Genomic DNA, 27,777 nt, shown 5'->3' with positions numbered 1-27,777 from the left:
ACGTTTTTTGAATATTAATTCACAAATGTATGAACTGTTAATACTTGATAAATACTGTGATTGTAATCTAAATCTAGGAATTTTATGTTGTATAAATAAATGAGGTCTGTCTGTCGTATTGCCATATGGATATGCAGACATAAATCTTTTATAACTGCATTTGAAAAGGAAATACACTATACATTTTATAAGCGGGAATTTATTTTCATGATAATGGGCTTTAGAAATGCACAGATTTAACTGACAGCATTGCATCAATTCCTTTTTAAAAGAATTTATTGAAGAATAAGGACAGTGAAAATATTCAAAAAAACACCTGAAAGATATTTATGTCCACACATCCTGTTCAACAACAATCACATATTTTTTACCGAAAGTATAGAAATAATTTTATCTTAAAATTGCACTGTAATGAAACCATATAAATATGAATAGTGATAATTAAATCATATAACAATACGACACACTGACACACTAGAATAAACATAACTGTCATTGACATCATTCTCAAAACATGCGTTACTCCAATTATTTGCTACCAACCCCACCACCAACACATCTGCTGAAAGTCTCCACAATAGACAAAATGAACAGGAGGAAATGGCATCAGCTATAACATGCTAAACCCCCCAACCCTTGAACTGTAATATGCTAATCACCATGCTAACACCCCCAACCCTTGAACTATAATATGCTAATCACCATGCTAACCCCATCCCTTGAACTATAATATGCTAATCACCATGCTAACACCCCCAACCCTTGAACTGTAATATGCTAATCACCATGCTAACACCCCCAACCCTTGAACTATAATATGTTAATCACCATGCTAACCCTCAACCCTTGAACTATAATATGCTAATCACAATGCTACCCCAACCCTTGAACTATAATATGCTAATCACCATGCTAACCCCCATTCCTTGAACTATAATATGCTAATCACCATGCTAACCCCTAACCCTTGAACTATAATATGCTAATCACCATGCTACCCCAACCCTTGAACTATAATATGCTAATCATCATGCTAACCCCCATTCCTTGAACTATAATATGCTAATCACCATGCTAACCCACATTCCTTGAACTATAATATGCTAATCATCATGCTAACCCCCAACCCTTGAACTATAACATGGTAATCACCATGCTAACCCCCATTCCTTGAACTATAATATGCTAATCACCATGCTAACCCCCAACCCTTGAACTATAATATGCTAATCATCATGCTAACCCCCATTCCTTGAACTATAATATGCTAATCACCATGCTACCCCAACCCTTGAACTATAATATGCTAATCATCATGCTAACCCCCATTCCTTGAACTATAATATGCTAATCACCATGCTAACCCACTTCCCTTGAACTATAATATGCTAATCACCATGCTAACCCCCAACCTTTGAACTATAATATGCTAATCACCATGCTAATCCCAACCCTTGAACTATAATATGCTAATCACCATGCTAACCCCCCCAACTACAATATGCTAATCCCCCCCCCAAAAAAAAACACTATAATTTGGAAATTACCATTTGCATTCCCACAGGGAGTTGGAGTAAATTCAATTTTGATAGAAAAAAAACAAGCCATGCACGGCACAGTCCCCATTAGTTATCAAATTTAAGATATATAGTTTTGTTTATAGTAATATAGCTGGAATATAACCATGTCAGGAATATGATTTTTTAACATTAAAATGATTGACATTTGTATCTGATCGTCAAACAAGTACTTGTCCATATTGAGAGACATTGCTCTGAAACAGCATTCAAAATCAGCCTTTTTGAATACATATATATATATATATAACATGATGTAAAACGAATATATAAAATTTGAATATAATCAGTCAAAGCATTTAAGAGATATGGCTCTAGAAGCCCAATCATTAAAACAAAATGGCTGCCAGTCAGCCATTTTCAATCCAATCTGAAAAATAAAATGACGTGCATCAGAAACCCAGAATGTCTAATGTATGTACCAAGTTTGAACGAAATCCATCCATAAATGTATGATGTATGTGTGAAGTTTGATTGTGATTGGTCCAGGCATTTCTAAGATACAGGTCTTGACGCACGCACAGACGCACGCACGAACACACGGAGGTCAAAACATAAGTCCCCGTTTTCAGACTGCGCCCGAACGGGGACTAAAAATTACAAAATTTGTTTTTTTCTCCCTATATCCACCCACTTTTTTCCCTAGTAACCAAACCTGCATATCAAGAGTTTTCAATATAGATTTACAACTCTTGGCTTTATGCAAATTTTAATTGCTGATTACACATCTTGAAAGACCTTTATTACTAATAACATAGGGGTTGAAACTCACGCAGACCATATCCACAGGGGGCTCTGAAAGCTGCCACACACATAATGATATGCAGAATTAAACAGAAAGTATTCACACAATACCGGTATTGTAAAGCCTAATCAAACTGTATAGCTGTTGAATTCTGAACAGGACATATCAAAAATTATATTTTCCTAAATTTTTATTTTTGCTGAAAACTTGTTCTAGACCAGAGTGACTACCGGTAGTCATGGTCATATTTGACCTGTCCCATTGCCATATAGTTTCATGTTACTAAAACCATGATGATTCTGCTTTGATTGCCAAGAATGACCAACCGTGCACAATAGCTACGACTAGACTCAAATGACAAGTTATCCCTGGACATTTCGACCGAATTCCCGACATGCTACACACACTATAAAAATAATACTAATCTTTATTACAGTAATAAAGAAATTACAATTCTGTTTTTGTTTGTTACTAATAAAAGTATTATTTATGTTGATGTGGTGTTTAAAGACATACATGCAAGCATTTCTAATACAATTTTAGACAACACGTAAAATTAAATTGTTTAAAGTGTTTGAGATCGTAAGAAAAGTTAAAATATGCAGAGAGCATAGCTACTGAGTTCGATCGTTACCTACAAATACCAAATACACATGTAGTATATTCTGATCACCTGACATCACAAATATGCAAATTACCATGAGTAAATCTAGTATCATATTATCATATTTGCTCTATCACTGTAATAGCATATGCATTGTTAATAAATTATGTTATTAAATGATGCAAAATTAGGTTTCTGAGCACTCCTAAAAACAGAGTGTGTTGAGTAAGTAATCAAATGAACATCCCATAATTCATAGAAGTATTTATGAAACCGGTTTCTAAATTATGAATTAGGAGTTTGTGGATTATCTAGTGGCATCACAATAAGAGACTCACAAACTTGAGATAGTGAATAACAGCTATGCAGGGGAGTAGTATGCCCTCCAAGCCGACGACCAAAAGATTTGCTGTGACTCAACTATTTGTGTATATTAACTGGTAGTCAATGACGAAACAAGAAATTGTACAACGATTAGTAGTTGTAATTTGGTAAAATTAAATCAACATTTTATGAACAAAATTTTGAAGGATTCCATTTTGACACAGGATTCTTATAAAATCAGTCCTGCCATATGGAAATATGCTAACATAATTTTGTTATAACTGCATTTAAAAAGGAAGTACACTACACATTTTATCTGCACTGTGTGTCAGTCAATATCTTAGTTTGTGGAATAATCTTTATCAAACAAGCACTTGCTGTGTAATGACTTTCCATACCCCGGGGCAATACCATGTAATTTTAGCTATCGCATATTACTAACATATAAAAGACAATAAAACATAATAAAAGTATGTACCACAGTATGCAATTTAAAGGTATTTAAATGTGAATTGTTAATATTCAGAATGTGGCAGTTTTAAAGAACCAATCCAATAAACTTATAATTATTTTTGATGAATTTAATATTATATCACTTTTCCCCCAAGGCATGTGGCTGTGGCGATGTTGATTGCAAAGACGTTTCCTCATTGAGTCATGTTAATACATGCAATTGCTCACATGTGACCCTTGTTAAGCTGTTAGATATAAAGTAAATAAGTACAGATGTGTTGAGAGAATTTAGATGAACTAAAATACACACTAGGGACTTGGGACGATTTTGAACTGTCCCCCACGGGCAGGTAGATTATTGCTTCATGAACAAGTTTGCTAATTCCATTCAAATATGCACCAGGGTTTACAGCTGCTTTCTATAATCAGCTGATTCAAATTAAAATTTTTAACAAAGAGAATTAAAATTTATGAGACATCTTTATTTGCAAGTGTGATTTAGATAATAATTATTTGACAGACAGGGTGGCAATGGTATGCAAGATTAGTTAAAAATAAAAAATGTACGTATGTATATTGCAACAGATCGGTGTTTCAGACAAGAAGATAGCTACATGATTGAAAACACAATGCAACTGTGACAACCTTTCACATAGTTTTAACAAAACCATGGAAATAAGTAAGGCAACAGTTTAGCCTGGCGAGTAAACACGAAATGCCGACAGACCATATAAAGATTAATGAAGATTTCTCCTCAAATAAATACTAGACACTACTGAACATCAGAATAAATGAGAGTCTGTGAAGGAAGGTGAAATGAAGGCAATTATCTGCATCCTTTTAATGTTTCTCTGCGTGGGCTGAGACTGATTTGCCTTTGGGTATGAACTTGTGAGAAAAACAATTCTATGAAAATGATTCAGACTGTCCTCATCAGATAACAAAAACATTATGCGAATCAAAATATGTGTCAAATTATTTGTTGATGAAAGAGAGAAAAGCATGCAGAGCAAAATAAACTCAACTACAGATTCAGAACATAAATCCTGATTTATAAATAAATAACAGTCGAACCAGCGAGTTTTATGGCAATAACTCTGAAATGGTTGTAAAAAGACTGATGTAATGGTGGATGCGATGCTGTTAACTCATACAATTATCCAATCATTTGTATCATAGTGATACATAACAACAGATACTGACACCTGGAATTCATGATTGAATGACAAATTTGAAAATTCAGAGTAAACAGTTTTGACATTCCTTCTTATAAGAATCATAGAACTCACACTGAAATATTTAATTTTAAAACTAATTTGGCAGCTTGTTACAGTAATTCAGGTGTTGTGTTCAGTTTGACTAAGACAAGGAAACAAAATAATGAGTGATAATGGGAATGCCATTGAAATCATTTTAATATTTAAGTGATAACAATTTGGACTTATGATTATCTCATTCAAAATAAACAACATTTTGAAACAGCAGTGCCACTGAATGAGATAAACAAAAGATTTCTCCAGATTGAACACAGAGGGCATTGTTATACCTTTTTCCTACAAAACGCTTGAGATACATTAAAACCAACTAACCTATCAACTTTCTGATATTCTTCAAATACCATAACTACTGTGTCAGCAAACGTTGTCATGGATTCTTGATTATTAGATAATGACCTTAAATATGTCAACAAAGACTGACTGGAATGCTTCACCTGTAATAAATAGGTATAATATTAGCATACAGTGCACTCATATAACGTGAAGTATATCTATCATTAATAGGTCATTATTTGAAATCACTGTCACACTCTTTACAGATGATTCAACACTTAACAAAGCAGAAATTCGGTTTATACATTCAAACTGACTGACTTTCCTTTAATTATTTATTTATTTGCCATAAAATACAGGTAGTACAAAGAACTAAAAACATATGACAAGAGAGAGGAAACATTTCAAAATAATAAATATTAAAAAAAAATGAATGAGCAATTTATCCATGGCTGGGGTAACAGAAGATAGCAATCCTAATGCTAGACAAGTCTGTTCCCCTGTATACAATTATTTCAAAGGGAAATACAAGGGCGTATTCACATGCCACATAACTTACCAGAAATTCTGTTAATTCACTAATACTAACTTACCAGTGATTCAGTTAATCCGCCAACACTAATTTACCAGAAATTCTGTTAATTCACTAATACTAACTTACCAGAAATTCTGTTAATTCACTAATACTAACTTACCAGTGATTCAGTTAATCCGCCAACACTAATTTACCAGAAATTCTGTTAATTCACTAATACTAACTTACCAGAAATTCTGTTACTTCACTAATACTAACTTACCAGTGATTCAGTTAATCCACCAACACTAACTTACCAGAAATTCTGTTAATTCACTAATACTAACTTACCAGAAATTCAGTTAATTCGCCAACACTAACTTACCAGAAATTCTGTTAATCCGCCAACACTAACTTACCAGAAATTCTGTTAATTCACTAATACTAACTTACCAGAAATTCTGTTAATTCACTAATACTAACTTACCAGTGATTCAGTTAATCCACCCACACTAACTGTTAATCCAAGCAGTAGACTGTACCTATAAGTAGGGCAGCTCAGGGCTTGTGTTATTTTTGGAAATGTATCGGAAGATGCACCCCAGTTTAATTCCTTCAGATCACTCCTATGGAAAAGACACACATAAATTAGACTGGCTATAAGTGCTTCTTTTTTGTCAATAATATTTTGTACTTTGTGTGTAATCGAAAAAAAAAAAGGTAACAACGACAGCCATATTGAAAGGGACAATGAAAAAACCTTATCTGCAACTCATGTGAAATATCATACCATTGACTGAAATCAGTTTGATTAAATCATCTCAGAGAAATAGTATGTGACAGGTATCAAGGGATGTAGGCACATTTCACGTATATATAATTATCACCAGTTGGATTAAATTGAAAATAAATTGATGTGCATAAATGTCTCGTAAAGTTCTTGTTACAAGTTTGACCAAAATCAGTTGACGCATGTTTGAGAAATGATAATAAATAATTTAGGATAAGCGAAAACTGAAATATGTGATGATTCTTACATACATATGTTTAAAAATACTAACTTGTTTGACGATACTTTACCTTGGAAATATCGTCATTAGTTTATCTCGGTGAAGAACATTTGGAATCGGGGGATCATCAAAATACAGCATTCTTAGTAAAATCTCACCAGCATGCGACCGAGTCCTGTCTATCTTTTCAGCACTTTGTTGTATAAGGCAACAGAAAACTTTTTTACAACTACAAAAAAGAAAAAAGAAAAGTTAACTGATAGTGTGATATTTTTGAAATAATAAATTAAAAGCAACATATGAAATCTTAAAGTTTGTTTTATTACAAAATAATACATCTATGGATAAATTGAATTAGTTAATTCATTTAAATTATAAATATTTATCTGACAAACTATTTTGTAATCAAGCATAATGCTGAGGAGCACAAAGTACATAATCCATCACTATTCTTTTGATTTGCAGTCATCAACAAATAATGTTATTGTTATCTAAAACGACTTCAGAAAGAGTTCACTATATGGTAATTGCTATGTCAACAAACAATAATTCACCACCAGAGGGGGCTATACTAAATAAAACTTCTATTTTTGGCTCTTCCATGTAAAACTCCTAGTACAGTATTCAATACTTGTAAATACCCAAGATACACTCGGTACTTACATATGTTCACTTATAAGATTTGGATCTGCTTTTACAGTCATTGTTGTTAATTCATACAGACCAGTCATGCTAGCTTCTCTCACCCTGGTGAAAAAAAAAGTTGTTTGCATCATAAAAATATTGTTTTATTTATGTTGATGAAAACAAGGGACGAGCTAAAAATTTGAAGATAAAATTAAAAAAAAAAATGCTACAATTCAGAGTAAATAATACAAAATAAACAAATGATTTCTTGAAGTTGCCACCAGAGGGCAGTATACAGCCACACAGTTCTTAAAAAGCTAACATATCATCTGAAGAAAGTCTTCACAGACATACAAAAATCAACTGAAATAATATCGTCAGGAGATTTTATGAGTATGAAACAGACTTACATAAAACAAATCAAACCAGAGTAGGCTTACATAGTCATTTGTAAAGAACACAGTCAAGACAACTTACCATGTACCAACATCTCCTCTACTATCTAGAGTATAATCATTCATTGCTAGAAAGTATGCCTCATACAGAGATAGAATATTATCTTTACATATAATATGATTAGGTGAACCATTGCTGTCAACACCCATGGTTGTACACAGACATGTTAGGGCTTTCACAGCATCACGTCGAGCTTCTACCATCTTGGCAGCATCTTGTTGGTTGATATGTGTAGCTTGAACCAATCCTGACATCACCTGAATAACAAATAAAATTGAGTCTGGTGAGATTTTGTTTGCAGGCTTTACAATAACATCCAAGGTATAATGCTTGCTCTACATAAAAAAATTACCCAAAACAAACTCAATATTTGTAAAACAGATTGACAAACACAACTAGCAATAGTGGGATACTTCTAGAATCAACCGTTTTTTTAGCTGAATCACTAACTGTAGATCGACCACAAATACCTCTCAATATACTATATAGTGAGTTTTAACAGCATTATGAAGGCTGAATGTCACTTTAAAGAAAAACAAAACTGATCAAATAATAAACACACAGCAGAAATTTGGGATTTTTCATACATTTACCACTCATACAACAAATTTAGAATTGATTTAGAATGGGTGACTAAAGCAGAGACCAAAATTCAGACAAGTCTACTTATTGCAAAACTACAGCGTATAAAGATACAAAGATTTAACTCATTTCCCAAACGAAGAGTCATTGGTTGAAAGGATGTGAAACTGAATTACAATTAACCAAGAATCAAAGATACAATAATCTTGAGAGGTAAATGTACTTTGCGACAGATTTGGTCAATGGGACAAATAATTTTTTCATTTTTTTTTCAACCTGTCTAATTGACAAGCAACTTTCCTTTTTAATTTCAACATCAAAGCCATTTGAATATTTTGAACTACAAATGTACTTACTTTGAGATTATTGGAATTTTCAATGAGAAAATGCACAAATTTCATCTATATGGTATATTGTTTTATTTTATCATAATAGAATTTTCATTTAATATCAATATTCACAAAAATAATCTTAGTTCTAAAAGTTGTATGTTTTGTTTTTTGTCTCACCTCAGTAAACTTTCCAGCAACCATGAACTTAGGAAGTGATCCTAAAGCCAAGGCAAAACCCATCTTTGATGTTTCTTCTTTACTTTTCAATTCACTCAAGTATTTGCTGATGACTTTGTCTGAAATATGATGTTATTTTAATTTATGTAAATATAATAATAGTTTGTGATTCAAAATTTAGCTGGTCTGTCATCATATGATGCTCACAGCACATGGCTACTAATGATAACAATCTAGTGTCTACCACTAGAGGGAGGTATTACAATAAAGCAAGACAATATGCATTTTTAATTAACTCAGAAATGATCGAAACTTGTTGTGTAGATTAGTTTGCTGCTTATAATGCAAGAGGGTGCCCGCATTTCAGTTATTGTAAATATTATACTTTATATTTCAGGTTAAGCTGGTATATCACTGTATGGTGGTCACTGCAAAATTGCTAGTGATTATGACAATCACATATTTATCACTGAGGGAGGTATTACAAGACATGACATGTCATAGCCCCCGCTCAGAAAACAATTTAAAACTGATATTGAAGTGGGTTTGTGTCAGAGTGAATTTATCTATTATGTGCTGTACTAAAGTTCAATTATTAATTGTTCAGAATTGATGTGTAACAATTTTAGGGGCGATGGGGTAAAAAATATAAATTGTCTCAGAAAAGCTGAATAAATAACTTGATCAACATATAACGTGATGTGCACTTGTAAACAATTATTACCTGTGCCTGTACCAACTTTGAACAAAACTTGATGACACTTATCTGAGAAAAAGCATTTTTTTTTAGATTTTTTAGGACAAAAATGGCTGCCAAGCAGTAAAATTTATTCAATCAAAAAATAACTTGATGTGCACTAGTAAACCCTTATTACCTGTCTGTGTATCAACTTTGAACTGAATTGAAAGACACATGTCTGGGAAAACTGGTAACGACTAGAAAACATTTTTTTTATATATTTTTGGAGACAAAAATGGCCACCAACCACTCAAAATTTATTCAATAAAAAAATAACTTTGATGTGCACCTGTCGACCATCAATACCTGTCTGTGTACCAAATCTGAACAGAATTGGATGAAACATGTGAGAACAAGCTGGCAACGCATATATGCACATACGAACGCACTAACACGACTCAATTTATAAGCCCCCTCCGGATACCAGATCTGGCGGGGGCTAATAATGCAAGAGGTCACTATAATATCATACCTTGAATTCCAGGTTTAACTAATCCATTATTTTGTCTGTAGTATTCATTGCATAGTGAAGGTAATGCAGACAGAGCATTGTCTTGTATCCTTTGGTCCGCAAATTGATGACCAAACTGGATATTATCATCTAAAAGGGTCTGCCAAAGTTCTGTGAAAATAGTGAGTAATTACATGTTCTTTATTGATTGCAAAATGAATAGCAATTATATAAAAATGGCACAGTTGAAAATTACTTGCCACATCAGAAATAGACTATAGACCATACAATGTCAATGTTTGTTTCCATAACAACAATATGTAGACAAGTAAATAAATGCGAATAGCATGAAATAGAAAATAATGTGATGTAGTAGTGTTGTAGTAGTAGTGTAAACTTCTTCAATTTAGGAGACAAACATTTGTGTGAGTGGGAAAAAATGAAAAAAATACAGTAGCGGTGAAGATTTCAACCATTTGAACTCCAATGTCAAATTTTACATACAAACTCATTACTTTACCTGTAACACTATCATCATGATATGGCAACTTAGAAAGTGAGAGTTTACCAATAAATTTACAAACTGCAGGTCTCATAATCTCACCACTAAGACCACGGAACATCTTAGCTTCATGCATCTAAGTGGAAAGGAAAGATAATTATGATTTGAAAAAAATAAGAGGTACTAGTATATAGATCAATTTGCATAATCATTCCAAACAGAAACGATTAACATACTCATTAAAACATTAATACCACATGCAAACAATTAACAAAAATAAATCACTGTGACAGTCTGGATAATGACTATGGCAGTGTCAGCCCAGCATGGTGGTAAACAAAACGTTTACCGAAAAATCCATCCATACACGACCAAGTTCTAGAAAGGCATAAATGTTTGATTTTGCTGAATTTTTAACACTAAAATGGCTGCTTTTTGACCATCTTGAATCTGATTGTGAAACAAATGGATATCCAAATGTATCCCAAGATGTGTGATATACATGTACGTGTGAAGATCAGCCAAGCCATGTCTGAGATAGAGGTGCACGCAACGTGTACGAATGGATGGGACTAAAAGTATCCCAAACCAATATTAAACAATATTAAAATGAATGTTGATTCTTATTTAAATTCTCTACTTTTAACTTGTTTTATGTGAATTTCAAAGCATGAACATTTCTACAATATCGACTATTTAAAACCATTTAACTGACTAAGATGAGGGACATACATACAAATTACAGTACCCTTCACATTACAATATATGCACGTCATGTTATAATATAATGCAAAACAATGTGGGAATGAAATTGAACACACACAATGTGCAATGCACACTTATGTGCCAAGATCACTCTATTCATCATTTCTCCACCCACTCCCAATCAATACAAAAAGACAAATACAAATAAATGTTTGACTAATCAGATTTTAAATTAACCGAGTTTCTATAGTTATATATGGTTATATACCTTTACTGTAATATTCTTCAAACCTTCAATTGATGATTTGTCCAGAAAATCCATGACAGTTCTGGAAACAAATAAAGGCTACACTTTTAGTTGTGATAGACGACTACAAGTCAAAAAAAATCCTATAAATGGCCTTTCTTTCACCAATATAGATGCTTTGTTAGAAAGGATGTATTCTACCCGTTCAATGGAATTATATACCTCAGCAATAACTTGATAATAACTGATTGTGTATTCTATTTTTCTGGTTCTAAGTCAAAATCTGGTTGAAAGTGTGCATTAGATAAGGTATGATGCTGACACATTATTTAGAATTACTGCATTGCATATGTATTGTGTTTGACATAGTGCAGGGTAACGTAAGAGGTACATGACACAGACTTACTTGTTATTATCCAGTGCAATGTTATACAATGCATGTGTTATTTCAGCGAGTGCAAATACACTGCCATGTCTGTAATTCAAATCAATACCAGTTGCAAATGGTATCAGGAACGGCACAACTGTAATACAATGTACAATGATAAATATGAACAAGAATGTTTTTGTATTTTAGACTTCTTGTGACGACTTAGTTTTGGGTTAATTTGTTATTTCCCCTGACGAATTTGCTATAATTTTTTATAATACTATGAGGAATATTTTTTCTCAAAAATTCCAGCATGCAGATTTTTTTTATTGATCCCTGCATGTTTTTTCCCCATGATTTATAATTCTGCCCCCCCTAGGTTTCTAATGGTCCACCCCCAACAGACAAGTACTATCATGAATCCCGTACTGGAACTATTTCATCCAGGCAAGATTAGAAATCATATTATGCTAGAAAGCAGTTTTAACATTATAAATCATGTTACATAAACATTACCTGTCTTTGCCATGTATTCTGGTGCCTTGGGTGTTAAATTATGCAAAGCTTTAGAAGCCAATTCTCTTATTACCCTGAACAGAGAAAACAAATTATAGAAATATTGATGCATATTTACATACAGTCAATCTGGACTGTGTACTTTACTAATCTGTCGATATATATGTCACTTCAAAGAAGTTTGTCTACTCTACCAAACTGGTGAAATGTCATTAATTAAGTGCCTGACAACAGTTTTAAACACTGATAATCACTGTTGTCTCTGACTTCTTTATATAACAAGTGCAAGTGCAGACATATAGCGCAGTTTGCCACAGAAACCACAATCATGACTGGAATAAAGGTGGCAGGGCTTGTGACCATCTTTCTATAATTATAGATACCACTCTCATAATTGAATTCATTAATGAATGAATGAATGAATTGTGGCCAGTGGATTTATTCAGTCTGTGACACATTCACCAAGAAAACTTGCCAACTCACTTTATGGTCTTTACCCTCAGGTAGAATTTGTACTTGGATCCCACTGATTATAAATCTAATGCAACAACCACTACCCTATCAGTGACAGTGTTGACATTTCTCTTCTAATTTAGCACATAAAGAGACAGACTTACCCATCCCAATGATTGAGTTTCACTTTAACCAAATGATCAATTAAAGCTACAGTGTACTCTGGATACTGTGCTACATACACACTGTAAATATAGACAAGAAATACAGTAATCAGTCAGTGCACTTAATTGGTAGGCTAAGTGTGTATATAAACTTGAAATGTACACCTCTGTGGAAAAATAATTCAAAATATATTATGCATGTACCATCCACAAAATTGTTGATTGTTTAATACGAAAAAAAGGCAACAGAAAAAATCATAACCATGATAAAAACAAATATGGCATCGAATCAAGCATTTTGTAGATTGAGTTAGCAGTGGTATAAAATTTAGTTTACTACACTCACTTGATAGATCAGTGCACAAATATGGTCAATAACATACAGGTGAATAAATTCAAAAAGATAATTTACCTTATATTTAGGTAAGTATTCGTTCTATTTCCAACAGCAAAATAATCAGCTGTAGTTAAAATATCTATACCATATGGAAAGGTACCTTGTCTTCCTACATTCTCTTGAAAAGCAGCCTTGGAAACAGAAAATAAAACATAGTTGAACTCTGGTGACCTTGCCCTTTGTTATATAATATAATTCCCTTTAACATAGTTTGTTTCAATATAAATATACATTGTCATAATTAATTTTGAATACAAACAAGTTTTGGGGTTGAACTAACAGTGGGGAATCAGTCTACCGAATGTCCTTTAAAGATGTAAATATCTTACAAAAACATTGGTGCCTTATTTGTTTAATTATTTTAAGGGACATAATTTCCAGCTTTATTCAAAGTAATTTAGATATTTTAGTATAAAAACAAATGCCTCATTGCAAAAAAAAGTGCTGCATTTAGACGTGAATAGATTCATAAAACATGCACGATAACAGAAAATCTTAGCTGGCTTTTGTCCAAGTATTTTGTACAGGTGTCTGTCAAAAATTAATGATTCACTGAGACAAATATGAACTGCCTCATTGTCTGACTACTGTATTATATGAAAAGTAAAAAAAAAAAAAAACCCTTTATGAATAGCTATCATGTTGCAAGCTCTGCTTTAAATAGTTAGTTGGTGTCCAGTGGAGGGAGAAGTCAACAGTACTGTTGCCTCCTGAGAACCTACATCTTCAAACACTGCAATCTTTGTTTGAAGTGAGTTTTTAAACTAGTATTATAAAAACTCTATCATTCTGTTCTAATAGCTGAAACATATTCCTGTGAGTTTTCATTTGTCGAATGAACTGTTTGTCAAATACAGAATACATATATTTTAGAACAATTTTCTTTTTAAAATGTGGATGAAATGTTTTGCTTTTTATGTATTTTTTATGTATTGTTTTTGATTTGATAACTTTGAACTAAACAGATTTTCTATTAGCTTCAGATCTTGATCAAAGTTTGGCACCCAGTTCATAGCAGTGCTTATATTGATTTTCTGACATCTTGTTTTCTGTAAAGATTTATTGGTAGGTTTGCAAATGTGTATCAGACTGTGCAATCTCTCCATGAGTTGGTTTTGAAACCCAGTAAGGGATTCTGAGATACATTACCAAGGATATTATTACAAGATAAATCATTTGCTTCATTGAACACATACAACAATGCATATTTCCACTGAGATCAGTGACCTTTGATGTGTATCACCAGTGATCATTCAAGTAGAAACAGTCGAAATATTTTATCAGTTTTTCTCAATTTTTGCATGATATTTTCATACAGGACATCTGTTGTTCAAACTCAGGGAAGACTTTATACTGATGAACAAGGTGACCAAGTTTGATGAAGTTTGGAATAGAATTAGTAAAGTTATCATGCACACAATAACAATTATTAACGACGACAACGACGACGACGACAACGCCGGACAAAATCTTTCCCTTAATATACCTTTCCCTTCCATCTTTGATGGTACGGGCAAGGTAAAAATAAATTGAACACAGTCACGATAACAGTAAGTTCTAAGTATAAAGTTTTTGGTTGACCCTTGACACAAGCACAAAATCATCATATTTATTTGGTCAATAAAACTTACTGAAGCAGCTCTTCTGCAATTTACTTCTCTGTCAAATACCGTGGCAATAATCAAAGCATTTGCAATGTCATTAACATGTGACTGTAAAACGTCTGGTTCATACGCCCTGGCAAATGACCAACACACGTAACATGCAGCATCTCGCACATGGGCACCTGGTTTGAATCAAATAAAATTCACAATTAAATTGTTAGATATTACTGAGCACATTGTCAGAATGTGTGAATTTATTGTAATATAAATTATTGTTTTCAGAATACACCTGTAAAATTTGAAGGTACCGGTATGTCATCTGGCTGTAAATATTATGACAATTATTAAGGTTACAAATAGTAAATTTATAATTACCTCGGTAGTTAATTATTGTGAGGATTAAAACAAGGATCGGTAAAAATTTAACTTAAAAGTACCTGACTAACTTTCACCACAATCTGAAAAGAGGTTCTTGATAGGGTGGACAGATGGTCGGTTGGACAGATGAAGATCACTTTAATATTACAAACATTTATATGTCTACGTACTGTTTGCAGCCAAAATAATGTCTTATTCTATACATTGCATTTTTATTCCAGATACATTTTACAAGTCTCTAGTATATATCTTAGACATGAGATATGTATGGATTTCACACTCTCCATGTGTGACAATAATAAATTACTCACCTACACTGTAGGAGCCTCGTTTTTCATCATAACCTAAGGCTTTTATCACAACTGGTACAACTGAATTTGGAAAAAAAAAATTTAATAATTTTTCAACAACAACAAAAATTAATGCATTAGCAGAAATTAATTCCCTGACACACAGTTTCCTAAAGTACTGGATAAGACAGAACTCACACACTAAAAATCCAAAATTAATTATAATTAATTTACCTTCAGGTAATCTTTCTGGTAATAATAAACCTCTTCTTCCAAGTTCAGCTAATGCTAAGCAACCACCATGCCAAGCTCCATCAGTTTCACTTAAACTGTGAAGAGGAATAAAACAAGATATTTGTTTTATTGTGTATGCACAAAGCATCTAATATGAACAGCACTACTCTAGTCATCCATTACTGATGACATCATCATCTCCATCTCATTTACCTCAGCTCAATATTGCTAACATCTACAAGTTACCTGAATAACTCTAAAACTGACTCAACCACTTGATCTGCCAATTCTTGAGGAAGACGTCCTGTAATGCGACCAACACTGCAATTCAAATGAAAACAAAATGTCTCAACATAATGAAATCACTGTTCAGCTTCTTGATACAACATATGTTACATTAAAGACCCTGTGACATGTGTTGGTGCTCGTATAGCCATGCAATATGGGTACCATCAACTTACCCCTTAGCTGCAGACCACCTGACTACAGTGTCTTTATCTTTGAGTCCTATTAATAACTGATCTGCAGATGAAATAAAAGAATTTAGTTGTAAAATCACTCACTGTTATGTATTGAACTAGTTATTCCATTCTCAAATTCATTGAGCTCAATATGGAATGGTGAAGTACCATGGTAGTTAACAATTGAAATACGAATAAAAACATAAGAATCGCAAATCAAGCTCTTATCACATAATCCTACCTATAACTTCTTCAATTTCTTCTGGTATATCATAATCTTCATCACCTTGAGTTACCGTGGAAACATCTGCTGGAGATTGTTGAGTTTTCTTGAGATTATCAAGCAGTGATCTACTTCCTCGTTGGTACCTTGATATGGAGCAATGTAGACGTTACTCAACACACATACATATACTGTCAATGATTGCTTAGCAACATAACATAGATGAAATGTACATTACTGGATTACATGTACATTCTCTAGCATAAATAAATCAAATAAGTAAGATTAGGTTATGTCATCATTGATTATTGGAAATAATTTACACAAAGAATGAATGATACAATCAAATACTGAAAGAGAAATATAATTTACGACTACACTGACTAAAATACAGCTTTTTTCTGACAATTAAGCAGTGTCAGAACATCTCATCAATACTAAGATTTTTGACCTACAGTATGAGAAACAACATTTTTATTTGTCTACCAACACTTCCACCATGCTTACCTCCATGTTGCTATCCTAGCTTTTACAAATGTCAGCCCCAGTCTTTGTATAAGTTTGATATTTTGTTTCCTCAGAATGGTATTATTAGTATTAGTTACAGTAAGAGCAGACAATCTGTCCAGTACAACAGGAGCTGTGAATAGAAGGACCGGAAAAATACAAAATGGTTATATGCAAAGCCCTGTAGCAGAACAAATCACAACGTTTGAAAAAAATCATTTGAATATCAGGAATTTTAATACAATTTTTCATTTATTAGTAGGTGACTAACATAGGAGTGACTACAGTCAAAATAAGTCATGTTTCAATGATCAAGCAAACAATGAATGCAATTCTTGGCTTCTATTAGAAATGCAATGGATTTTTATTCAATTTTATTTATTACAACAATTTCAACAAAGCAATGACAGCTTGCATACTCTGTTTTGCTCTCTTGTGAACTTATTGTTCAAAAAATATAGAAACTAAATGTTTGTCTTTCCAGGGTGATATTTTACATGGAGCATTACTGGAATAAAAAAATACACAAATAATCAAATGAATGAATGAAAGCAGCTCACCGTATGAAACTAAGTCTTCTCTCTTGCCATGTTTGAACAACAAAGCCTGGAGTAAAGAAGACAGGGGTATCAGGTTATGGAATGTATTATGAAATCAGATTCAATAATATCAAAGAGTTAGGACGTTGACACTGAATGCTACTTACCAGTGTTGATAAGACACCTGACAGCACTGTCATCCCAGGCATAGTCTCACCTGAAATAAGATTTGTACAGGGGGTTGATAAGTACCACATGGCATTAACTGTTGCTTACAAATGAGCCAAAAAATCACACAAGATGATGAGTGTGACACAAAATTACTAGAAAACTGTGCTAGTTTATAAAGAGCTATTCGTTGCTATGGAAATACTTACGATCAGCTTTTGTCATGACAGTCAAACACCAGTCTAGAAAAGCAGGCAGTTTTTCTTTTTTGACATCTGGTCTGGTTAAGAACCTGGTGAAAATAACAGAAATACAATTGTATTGAAAACATTCAAGTAAAAAGTTCATTCTTTTTTAAGTGTTTAATTTTAATGCAGATAAATAAAAGACTTACTTTGATAAACAATAAGCGGCTGCATCTCTAGATTTATCACTAACATCTAAATAGGACTGTAATAAAACATATGGCATAAACATATTAGAAAAAGATTGTTCTGTGTTCTCTCGGAGCCTTTCAAACAAATGAATAAATCAATTGAAGAGGAAATCCGGGCAAACAACATACCGGGTAACATGTGGAGCTCCTTCAAATGAAAGAGCTCCACAAATGTAGGAAAATGGAATTTACAGTTTCTTTATATAACTTTTCATTCTCTAGATTCCATCCATGATTGGATTGGTTTCCTATATTCACCAGATTCCATCCTAGCATAACTGTCTACTCACCTTAGCTATGTCTAGTATTCTATCCATGATTGGTTTCCTATATTCACCAGATTCCATCCTAGCATGACTGTCTACTCACCTTAGCTATGTCTAGTATTCTATCCATGATTGGTTTCCTATATTCACCAGATTCCATCCTAGCATGACTGTCTACTCACCTTAGCTATGTCTAGTATTCTATCCATGATTGGTTTCCTATATTCACCAGATTCCATCCTAGCATGACTGTCTACTCACCTTAGCTATGTCTAGTATTCTATCCATGATTGGTTTCCTATATTCACCAGATTCCATCCTAGCATGACTGTCTACTCACCTTAGCTATGTCTAGTATTCTATCCATGATTGGTTTCCTATATTCACCAGATTCCATCCTAGCATGACTGTCTAATCTTGACATATCAAATGGAATCATACAAACAATAGATAACCATGTCAGCAACATGTATCGAGTCTCCCATGTCTGAAATCAAACAGTGACATGTTATCAAATATAAGACTTTGATACTAAAAAGTGGAGAATACTAAGAACATGCATTTACAAACACACAAATGTATTGGGGTTCAACAAAGTCTAGATTGGAGCATAATTAGGCAGTTTGAAACAGAGATGATGTTTTGGTTAATGCTATATTTTATAAGCATAATTCAATAAATTTCAAGTTTCCTGGTTGCTATTTACTGTGTCATGTGATGAATATTATAAACAAGACATGAAATGTCACAGTCCCCGTTATTTGATTATAAAGTTGTACAAGGAACATCTGCAAACAGGTGAATAAATATGTACTCTTTGTGGTTACAACTCATCATAAAGTGATTTCCGATGATCTAGTTTTGTATTGACAACTAAAAACTTCCACTGACCCATGTTCAGAATCTCAGAGTACACAAGTGCAACAAAACTATTTATCATACATGTATACTTGCTCAAGAAACTGCATTCATAAATCTGAGTGAACCTTGATGTACCGGTACATGACTTCTTTGTTAATCAGGTCTTAGTATATTACCAAGACCTGGGTTTGTTTCAACATCACCACTGGGCATCAGAATCATTCTCATGTTGTCAAATACAATTTGTTATTAACACAGTAAGGTTTATTATTTAAAATGTATTCATTGTACATAGAACAACATCTGTTAATTTAAACAATTGTAAAAGCTATGTTTTCAGAGCAAGTACATGTAATAATTAAGAAAGCCAGTTGCGATAAAGGTTGGTCTGCTCATTCCCTTCAATGGAGAAGAAACAAATAATTGTTTGAAGTCTTTTTAGTGCAGTGATATTATTGCATTTCAATCATTATTAATGGGTATAAAATACTGTAAACCATTTAATTTTCACTTCTAGATATATTCAGGATTTTGTGAAATTTGTGTACAACATTTCAATAAAGTCCCTGACACTCCACACTCCATGTTGTAGGAACCCAGAAAAAATTGCCTTGCGAAATTGAAGCAGTTCACAGCACCACTGTAAAAAAAAAAAAAAAAAAATAAGTTAAAATAAGTATAGTAAAAGACATACACATGTGGGTTCATAAGACATATGTCCCAATCTGAGTGGTTCTAGGGATTAGTATCACCAGATTTTACTCTCCGTGATTCAATATCAGTCCTATGTATAACGCTGTGTTGATCAGGCGACAGGCGAACTAATTGACTATGGCCCTACAGGTATCGCTTTGAAATCACAGTAGTTTTGTATTCTTCTAGCACTTCGACTATGGAAAAATATTTGTTTTTGAAAGTGGACGAATTATTAGAAGAAAAACAGAAACTATTTTTTTAGTATGAATTCTAGTAACTGAAATGCAGAATTGAAAAAGAACAAGACAATACGCAAGATTGATAAACCTTCCGCAAGCACTCCTGAAATTTCAGATCATTGGTACCATGTTTTTGGATACATTCAATGACCTAATACATAAAATCACATTTGTTATTGCTCAATCACTTGACCCTGTATGGCACAAGATTGCAAGCTTCTATCATAAAATTGGGTTATTTATTTGATGCAACGAAACATGCATTCACAGCAGACGGAAATTCGTTTGAGATATTACTGGATTTTTGTATTCAGTTTTCCATTTCAACCACAATCATCACTTAGTAAGCTGTGATCGCGCATTGGGATACTGACTGTGCATAAATGCGCAGTGTAGTGTCATCAGAAGACTGATTGTTTGAGAATATTTTGCACCATTACGCCATTTCAAATATTATATTAATTCACAGACAACAAAATAAAGATTTTCAATAACATAAGTTTTCCCACAGTTGATGATTGTATGGCAATTACATGGCTTCGCCAGTTTTACTTTGGAAGAAGTTGAAAACAGGTAACAGGAAGGGGCTACATGACTACATCTTTTTTTTTTGAATTTTAATCAAGCATGATTTTTTTAATTTTTTTTTTTTTTTTTTTTACAAATGTCTATTTCAGGGCAACAGAAACAAAAACAATAAATGTGTAGGTAGGCATTTTAACAATTGCACAATTAATATTGGATGAAAACGTCATTACCGATATAAATCATAATCATAATTAAAAATAAGATCAGTTTTCATAATGAAATACATAATAACATGTATTTATAAATTTGAATAAGGTTCAACGGCCTTTTCATTTAGTGCCAATTTATACACCATAAAACCTCTGGTTTAGGTGTCACACTCAGAGAAGAGTGAAAGGCCTTTGGTTCATAGGCATCGCGAAATGTTGGAATTGAATCCCCCAAAAAATTCACATACTGTAACATCCATTATTTTTTTTATAATCTTGTTGATAACGAAAAGTAAAGTATGTTCTAAAAGAAGTTTCGAATAAATACAAACACGAATACATTGCTTAGTGGTTAGTACCGGTAGCGAATGATCATGGTAGCACAATCTGGTCATTCTGTGTTTTGCAAGTGAATAACTTGCTTGTTTTCGAAGTATTGCAATTGTTGATAATTATTCAGTAATGATTATAATAACGCACAAAAATTTAATTCGTTGAATTTTTATAAATTGGAAGTAGTATTCAACTTAGTTTCATCGTAAACGAATGATTTCGGTCGAATGTAAATGCGCGAAGCGATAGATATCCGCCTTGTTCTCATTTACACATGGCTCATTTAAATATGTTAATGACGGTTCAGTGACCTCGTGGTAAACGCAACGCGGTAGTAGATTTACCGATGTTCTGGCAAGATCTTTATGCTTTGATTTTGACAGGGAAAACGGCATGATTTTTTTTTTAATCAAAAAATTAGTTGCTTTCAAAATATAAACTGAGCATTCAAAGAATAATTTAACATTGTTCGCAGAAATAACAGCTCATTGTCGAAACGAAGCTTACCCATTCGGGCTATTCACAATAGGTGTCAATGACTACGATAAAATATAAAGTCGACTCTTTTAGGCGCCAGGAGTGAATGAAATATCTAAAATATTTAAAAAAAAACTAAAAAAAAATGCCGAAAAAACGCCGGGCGATTTCATGGTCCGTTGCAGACTACTCAACCGAACGTCCATACACGTGTTGTCACTGCACATCAGCCATGTTGAATCGTACGAGATCGGCAAAATCTTCATTACAACTAACAGTTTAATGCTCACAACATAAAAATACGAATATAATCATATGCAACCTACTATTATACTAAGTATAATGAATAAATTGATCGACACAGGGACATCCCCCCCCCCCGAGTTGTGGATATTTCAGAAATCGCGTCACAAGCAAAAGACCGGATAACGATTTACTAACTTACTTGAAACTATGTCCAGATGAATTAATCGTCCGTGTACAATAATTTGACAGGGTATACAATTTACAAACTAGTTGCGTAGATTGGAGACAATTGTTTGCTTTTTTGGCTTTTCACAAGAATATAAAGCTGGCAATCATCATAATATTCACGTCCGTACGTACATCACGGAATGTACACCAATCGCACCCCAAAATACATTCAATTTTGTAGAAACTGGAGAACTTACCTTTGCAAACACGTCTCTTATGCCGCCTTCTTGAAGTTCTTGAAATCAAATAAGGTTACTAGTTCTTCTAGTAACTAGTGAATGAGACCACTGAGCCGAACAGAATACATGTATAAACAGTACTATAATAAATTGCACGCAATGGAGAAATCACGTGCTGTAGCGTTACTCACAGATCTAATCTACTGTAAAATATTTTATTTCAGCTGGAATTATCATTCGCTGAAAAGACTTTTTCTGGCTGTTTTTGTATTGAATTTATTTTCATTGATTTTTGACAAGTTTGACTGTAAAATATAGGAAAAAGGGAATATTCGCTGGATTTTATTTTAACTGAAACATTCTTTCAGCGAAAATAGCAAAAAAATGTTGCAAGCAAAAATAAAGTATTTTACAGTAATTAATTTATTCTGAGCATGCGCAGACGTTCTTTCAATGTTGCCGGGAGAGGTAATTTTTGATAAAAATCGTGAAAAAGACCCACTTGGGATTTTCAGATCTGGAAAAAAAATTACGTGCATACTCGGAAGACACTTGTTCATCAACCTGCCAAGTTTCACTGATACCTGCTGTAGAATTTCTGAGAAAATGTTGGAGACGGAAAAAAGACAAAACCTGAATTATAAGTCCCCTTTTCAGGCTGCGCCTGAACGGGGACTAAAAAGGCTTTTGCTACATTTCCAGTCATCACAAATTGACATTTAAAATCAATTTCTGCTTGTCTAGTAAAACATCTATCCTGAGAAACTGAATATCCACATGAGTTGTCCAAAAAGAACACCAATGTTCATCACTACCGGGGGTACTCACAAAATAAACCTGTCAAAATCTCACTTTACAAATACAGTAACTGCTCAAAAAAAAAATAAGAAACATTACTGATAAAAACAGTACTCTTGGTAGTCTTTTCTGTATTAATTTTCATGGTTGGAATATGATCTAACACTTACTGTAGGTCTTAATATTTGCTGGGTTTTAAGCTGACAGTCTTTATGGAAAGCCAAAAGAAATGGGAAATGGTGTTCTAACTAATGAAAATCAAACCAAGCAGCATCAAATCTACTAAAATTAAAACTATGTATATCTCTGTTTTACATTACAAGAAACAAATTGGCAAACCCATGTGTTATGTACATGAATAAATCCTTGTTTAAAACTTAAAAGTAATCACTGCTGTCACATATACGAATACCTCATAGTCGGATGGATCCTGCTTCACCAGTAGTGCTAGAGCTGGTTCTAAATCAACGACTTCATGCGGCAGTAATCTTACCACTATTTTGGAGCCACGAGTCTGTTTGGGTCAGAATATCAAGAAATATTAAAGACATAAACAATGCAATTACATTCAACAAAAAGCAAGGTCAGCCACACTAACATACACAACAGGCAAGAAACATAGGGGATAGTTTAAAAAGAAGTTGCATAAATGATTTAAAATTATCATCATTTGAAATTGACACATAGCAGTTAAAGTGCAAGAGTTGTCACCTGCACATGCATAGTAGTCCTCAGTAACAATAACAACACACACTAAAAAAGCACATGCATAGTAGTCCTCAGTGACAATAACAACACACACTAAAAAAGCACATGCATAGTAGTTCTCAGTGACAATAACAACACACACTAAAAATGCAAAGGCTCACGGGTAGATGCTTGTTTGTAAACAACAACATTCCCGTCTGTCATATGCACAGGTGACAATTTTAAACCAGCATAAAGCTGTGATGTATATAATTTTCTCTATGCAAAGGTGATTCAGCAAAAATACAATCCAGAAAAAAAAAGCAATTTTTCCTTGTATGGGTTATATGTTTGTAATTTATAAAAAAATACCAGGAGAAACAAGTCATTGTCAATGACACGTCCCCATTCCGTTCATATTTGAGTGACATATACATTCAAAGCAGATCATGACCGAAATGCACCTGCATATGTACAACACTTTGTACTAAATCTGAACAAAATCCATCCATGCATGACTGAGATTCGGTTCCGGAATTGTGAAAATATGTGATTTTGATACATTTTCGGCCTTAAAATGGCCATCATTCAGCTATTGTTAAGCGGATCATGAAACAAATGCACATGATGTACCATGTGTGTGTGAAGTTTGAACTTGATCAATCCAGACATGTCTCGGATATGGATCCAGAACTGAATTCTTTAAAACAAAATGGCCGCCAGTCCGCCATTTCGAAATAGATCCGGAAAAAAAATAACGTGCATCAAGGTCCTATTATGTTTAATGTATGTACCAAATTTGAACAAAATCCGTCCATGCATAACTGAGATCCGGGTCAGGAAAGGTGAAAATGTGCGATTTCAATGCATTTTCGGCCTTAAAGCGGCCCCCATTTGGCTATCGTTAATGAAATCATGAAACAAATGCACATACATATTTGTGACATGATGTACCTTGTGTGTGAAGTTTGAACTCGATCAATCCAGGCATGTCTCAGATACGGATCCAGAACTGAATTCTTTAAAACAAAATGGCCGCCAGTCGGCCATTTCAAACCCGATCAAAAAAAAAATGAGGTGCATCAAGGTCTTATTATGTTTAATGTATATACCAGATTTGAACAAAATCCGTCCATGCATAACTGAGATCCGGGTTCGGAATGGTGAAAATGTGCGATTTTGATGCATTTTCGGCCTTAAAATGGCCGCTATTCTGCTATCGTTAATCGGATCACGAAAACAATGCATGTGAATACGTCCCATATAATGTGTGATGTATGAGTGAAATTTGAACATAATCGGTCCATGCATGTTCGAGATACAGGTGATCACGGACGCACGGTCGCACACAGGGCAAACCATAAGTCCCCGTTTTCGGACTATGTCCGAACGGGGACTAAAAAAGTAATTGACAGTACATGACAAAATCGTTATTCATTTTGATAATAGGTTCTATCAGAGGTACATTACTTGGGGTTTGCAACTACGGTGACATGATACCAAGATCCCGTTTCAATATCGCTCTCGCATAAGCGTTCCAACTAAGAATAATGCGAATGCACATGCCTGAGGTAACTAGGATACTGGGATGTCCAGGTGGATCAAAATAGCTGCTCACGACATGACGGATTACGATAACTATATTTTCTGTACATTTTCGATGTATTACATTTTTTCACTATGAATGTGGTAATACATATTTTATTACAAACCGCCTATGTCATGTCAGAAGGTCGTAGCATCAGTCTCGCTATCTACGAGATGAGACTTGAATGGGATCTTGACATGATGTCACCATACAGTACTATGCACATTGCAAACTTCAAGTAATGTACCTCAGGTCCTATATATTGTGCATGATATATGCAGATGGCCCGGCATTTTACATATTTGGTATGTAGCTTTTATCAAATGATTTCTAGATTTACACATACATGCAACTTGATGTAAAAATTATTCATTGTGCTGTACTGATCTGCTGCTTACAACCAAAGACATTGCTTACATCAATACTGCTATGAGACCAAGCATTTCAGAAGACCTCACATCAGCATGCACATCAAACACAACTGAACTTCATTGAAATAGAATGCAACTCACTTTGGTAAGAAGGTACATACACTTGAAAGCAAGGTGCGATAGAGCTGGGGGCGTGTCTGAATCTCGAGCTAAAGCTAGAAGCTCGTCAAGGAAGCACTGGAGGTGGGGATCCAATAAATGAGGCTGTTCCTGATAGTTATCAACAATCACTGAAACAAGAAACAAATAGTGTTAATGTATTGCTACCAATTGAACCAAGTAAAATTTAATGCTGTGATCTACTACCGAAGCATACTGGCACCAGAAATAAAAGTATGAAAGTTATTAAATGCAAACACATAAAACTAAAAATAATCCCAAAATCTTCCTTTTATTTGCAATGCATTGAAAGCAGTTAACATGACCGCAAAGCTGGTCAGCGAATGATGATTATGCCCATGGTAGTTCATAGAAATTTTCAGCAGATACATGTACTACTGGTAATGATGTCAGCTTCATTCTATAAAATGCAAAGATTGTTGAAGGGATGAATTTGCAAAATGTGTTATCAAAATACTACTACTGCTCTTCATCCCTTGTGGGACATAAGACCGTCTTGATACACTTCCACCTTAACCTGTATGGTGCACCGAGCCTCTCCCAATGTCAGTCATCAAGCTCAGTTGTAACAGTTTGAGTCCAGGCTTCCAAAATAACGCACAACATGAACGTTTGTTTTGGGGCCATTTTGATGGCAAGCGTATGAAGTGCATCTTGAATTCTCAACTAATGGACGATCTAATAACTTTTGATGTCCATGCTTTTTTATTAAATGAATAAACTGCTTAGCTGAGCGCGCCTGCTACATATTGAAAAATTATATATATTTCATCCACGCTTTAGTGTAACATAATGATGCCTATATGTTGCTTCTTCACTCAAGAAAGAAAATACCCTCTAAATTAAAAATGTGTAGTACAGCTAACTGAAATTTAATATTCACTGGGATTATAAATAGTAGTACTGCACTGGCAAAATACTTGAAAAACACAATTTATAAAACCTAATTGTAATACGTATTTTATATATACCCGATGGTGCAGTTGGGTAATAAAGTTATTATTATTATTATAAAACATTTCACTATTTTCAGCCAGTCAATCACATCAGTTATGCACAATAACAACATCCCATATCTTTTAAATTTACATCATAATCAGATTGCTAATTTAAAATATTTTATAACATTTTTCCTATACAGTAATAAATTGCAACTATTGAAAAAAAAGAGTTTTGTCACTCTAAATCATGAGTCATCTCTAAACAAATCAAAATATCGGTATGGTCGCAGGTGAAACACTACACGTACCTGTGAATCGTTCAACCGCGATCTCAACTGAAATCTGATCAGTGTATATGTTCTTCAGGCTCTTGATCAACTCTTTCACTTCGTCCGCCTCTTCAAAAGCGTCAAGGATTGACCCTTTCCCGACGATGTCGTGTCCATCAGAACCAATGTCCTGCAAATCACTCGCATCGACCGCCATCTTGCGTCAAGTACCGTAATAGTATGTCAAATTCAAGCTCCCTAACTTTGATAAGATGTAACAGTCAAAGTAAAAATACTTTGCATGTTTGCATTTATATGGAGTCTTGTATGGGAAGTAAACTGCACA

General features: G+C 33.8%; 1 protein-coding gene across 2 annotated transcripts in view; it reads right to left on the bottom strand.

Annotated features, from left to right (window-relative positions):
• Positions 1-27,650, bottom strand: part of LOC102809354 (tubulin-specific chaperone D-like) — a 69,012-nt gene extending 41,362 nt beyond the window's left edge. Inside the window, exons 1-28 of one of the 2 annotated variants that reach the window (XM_085502043.1) lie at positions 27,471-27,650; positions 26,183-26,331; positions 23,808-23,909; positions 18,942-19,088; positions 18,294-18,349; positions 18,109-18,191; positions 17,899-17,948; positions 17,753-17,798; positions 17,193-17,325; positions 16,704-16,831; positions 16,463-16,523; positions 16,248-16,322; positions 16,002-16,096; positions 15,789-15,848; positions 15,127-15,281; positions 13,511-13,626; positions 13,099-13,179; positions 12,482-12,555; positions 12,002-12,119; positions 11,617-11,677; positions 10,662-10,779; positions 10,163-10,312; positions 8,952-9,070; positions 7,882-8,117; positions 7,441-7,524; positions 6,848-7,006; positions 6,255-6,393; positions 5,293-5,414 (exon numbers count right to left, since the gene is read on the bottom strand). In XM_085502043.1, the coding sequence (XP_085358169.1) occupies positions 5,293-5,414; positions 6,255-6,393; positions 6,848-7,006; positions 7,441-7,524; positions 7,882-8,117; positions 8,952-9,070; positions 10,163-10,312; positions 10,662-10,779; positions 11,617-11,677; positions 12,002-12,119; positions 12,482-12,555; positions 13,099-13,179; positions 13,511-13,626; positions 15,127-15,281; positions 15,789-15,848; positions 16,002-16,096; positions 16,248-16,322; positions 16,463-16,523; positions 16,704-16,831; positions 17,193-17,325; positions 17,753-17,798; positions 17,899-17,948; positions 18,109-18,191; positions 18,294-18,349; positions 18,942-19,088; positions 23,808-23,909; positions 26,183-26,331; positions 27,471-27,648 (3,095 nt within the window). In that variant the 5' untranslated portion in view covers positions 27,649-27,650. Of the gene's footprint in view, positions 1-5,292; positions 5,415-6,254; positions 6,394-6,847; positions 7,007-7,440; positions 7,525-7,881; positions 8,118-8,951; positions 9,071-10,162; positions 10,313-10,661; positions 10,780-11,616; positions 11,678-12,001; positions 12,120-12,481; positions 12,556-13,098; positions 13,180-13,510; positions 13,627-15,126; positions 15,282-15,788; positions 15,849-16,001; positions 16,097-16,247; positions 16,323-16,462; positions 16,524-16,703; positions 16,832-17,192; positions 17,326-17,752; positions 17,799-17,898; positions 17,949-18,108; positions 18,192-18,293; positions 18,350-18,625; positions 18,690-18,941; positions 19,089-23,807; positions 23,910-26,182; positions 26,332-27,470 lie in introns of those variants that run through there. The other variant, XM_085502044.1, reaches the window with a different exon arrangement.
• Between the last annotated feature and the right edge of the window lie 127 nt (positions 27,651-27,777).

The sequence above is a fragment of the Saccoglossus kowalevskii genome, chromosome 8 (assembly GCF_978046115.1).
Source record: "Saccoglossus kowalevskii chromosome 8, keSacKowa6.1, whole genome shotgun sequence".
Taxonomy (NCBI): domain Eukaryota; kingdom Metazoa; phylum Hemichordata; class Enteropneusta; family Harrimaniidae; genus Saccoglossus; species Saccoglossus kowalevskii.
This window is presented reverse-complemented; position numbering and strand designations above follow the sequence as displayed.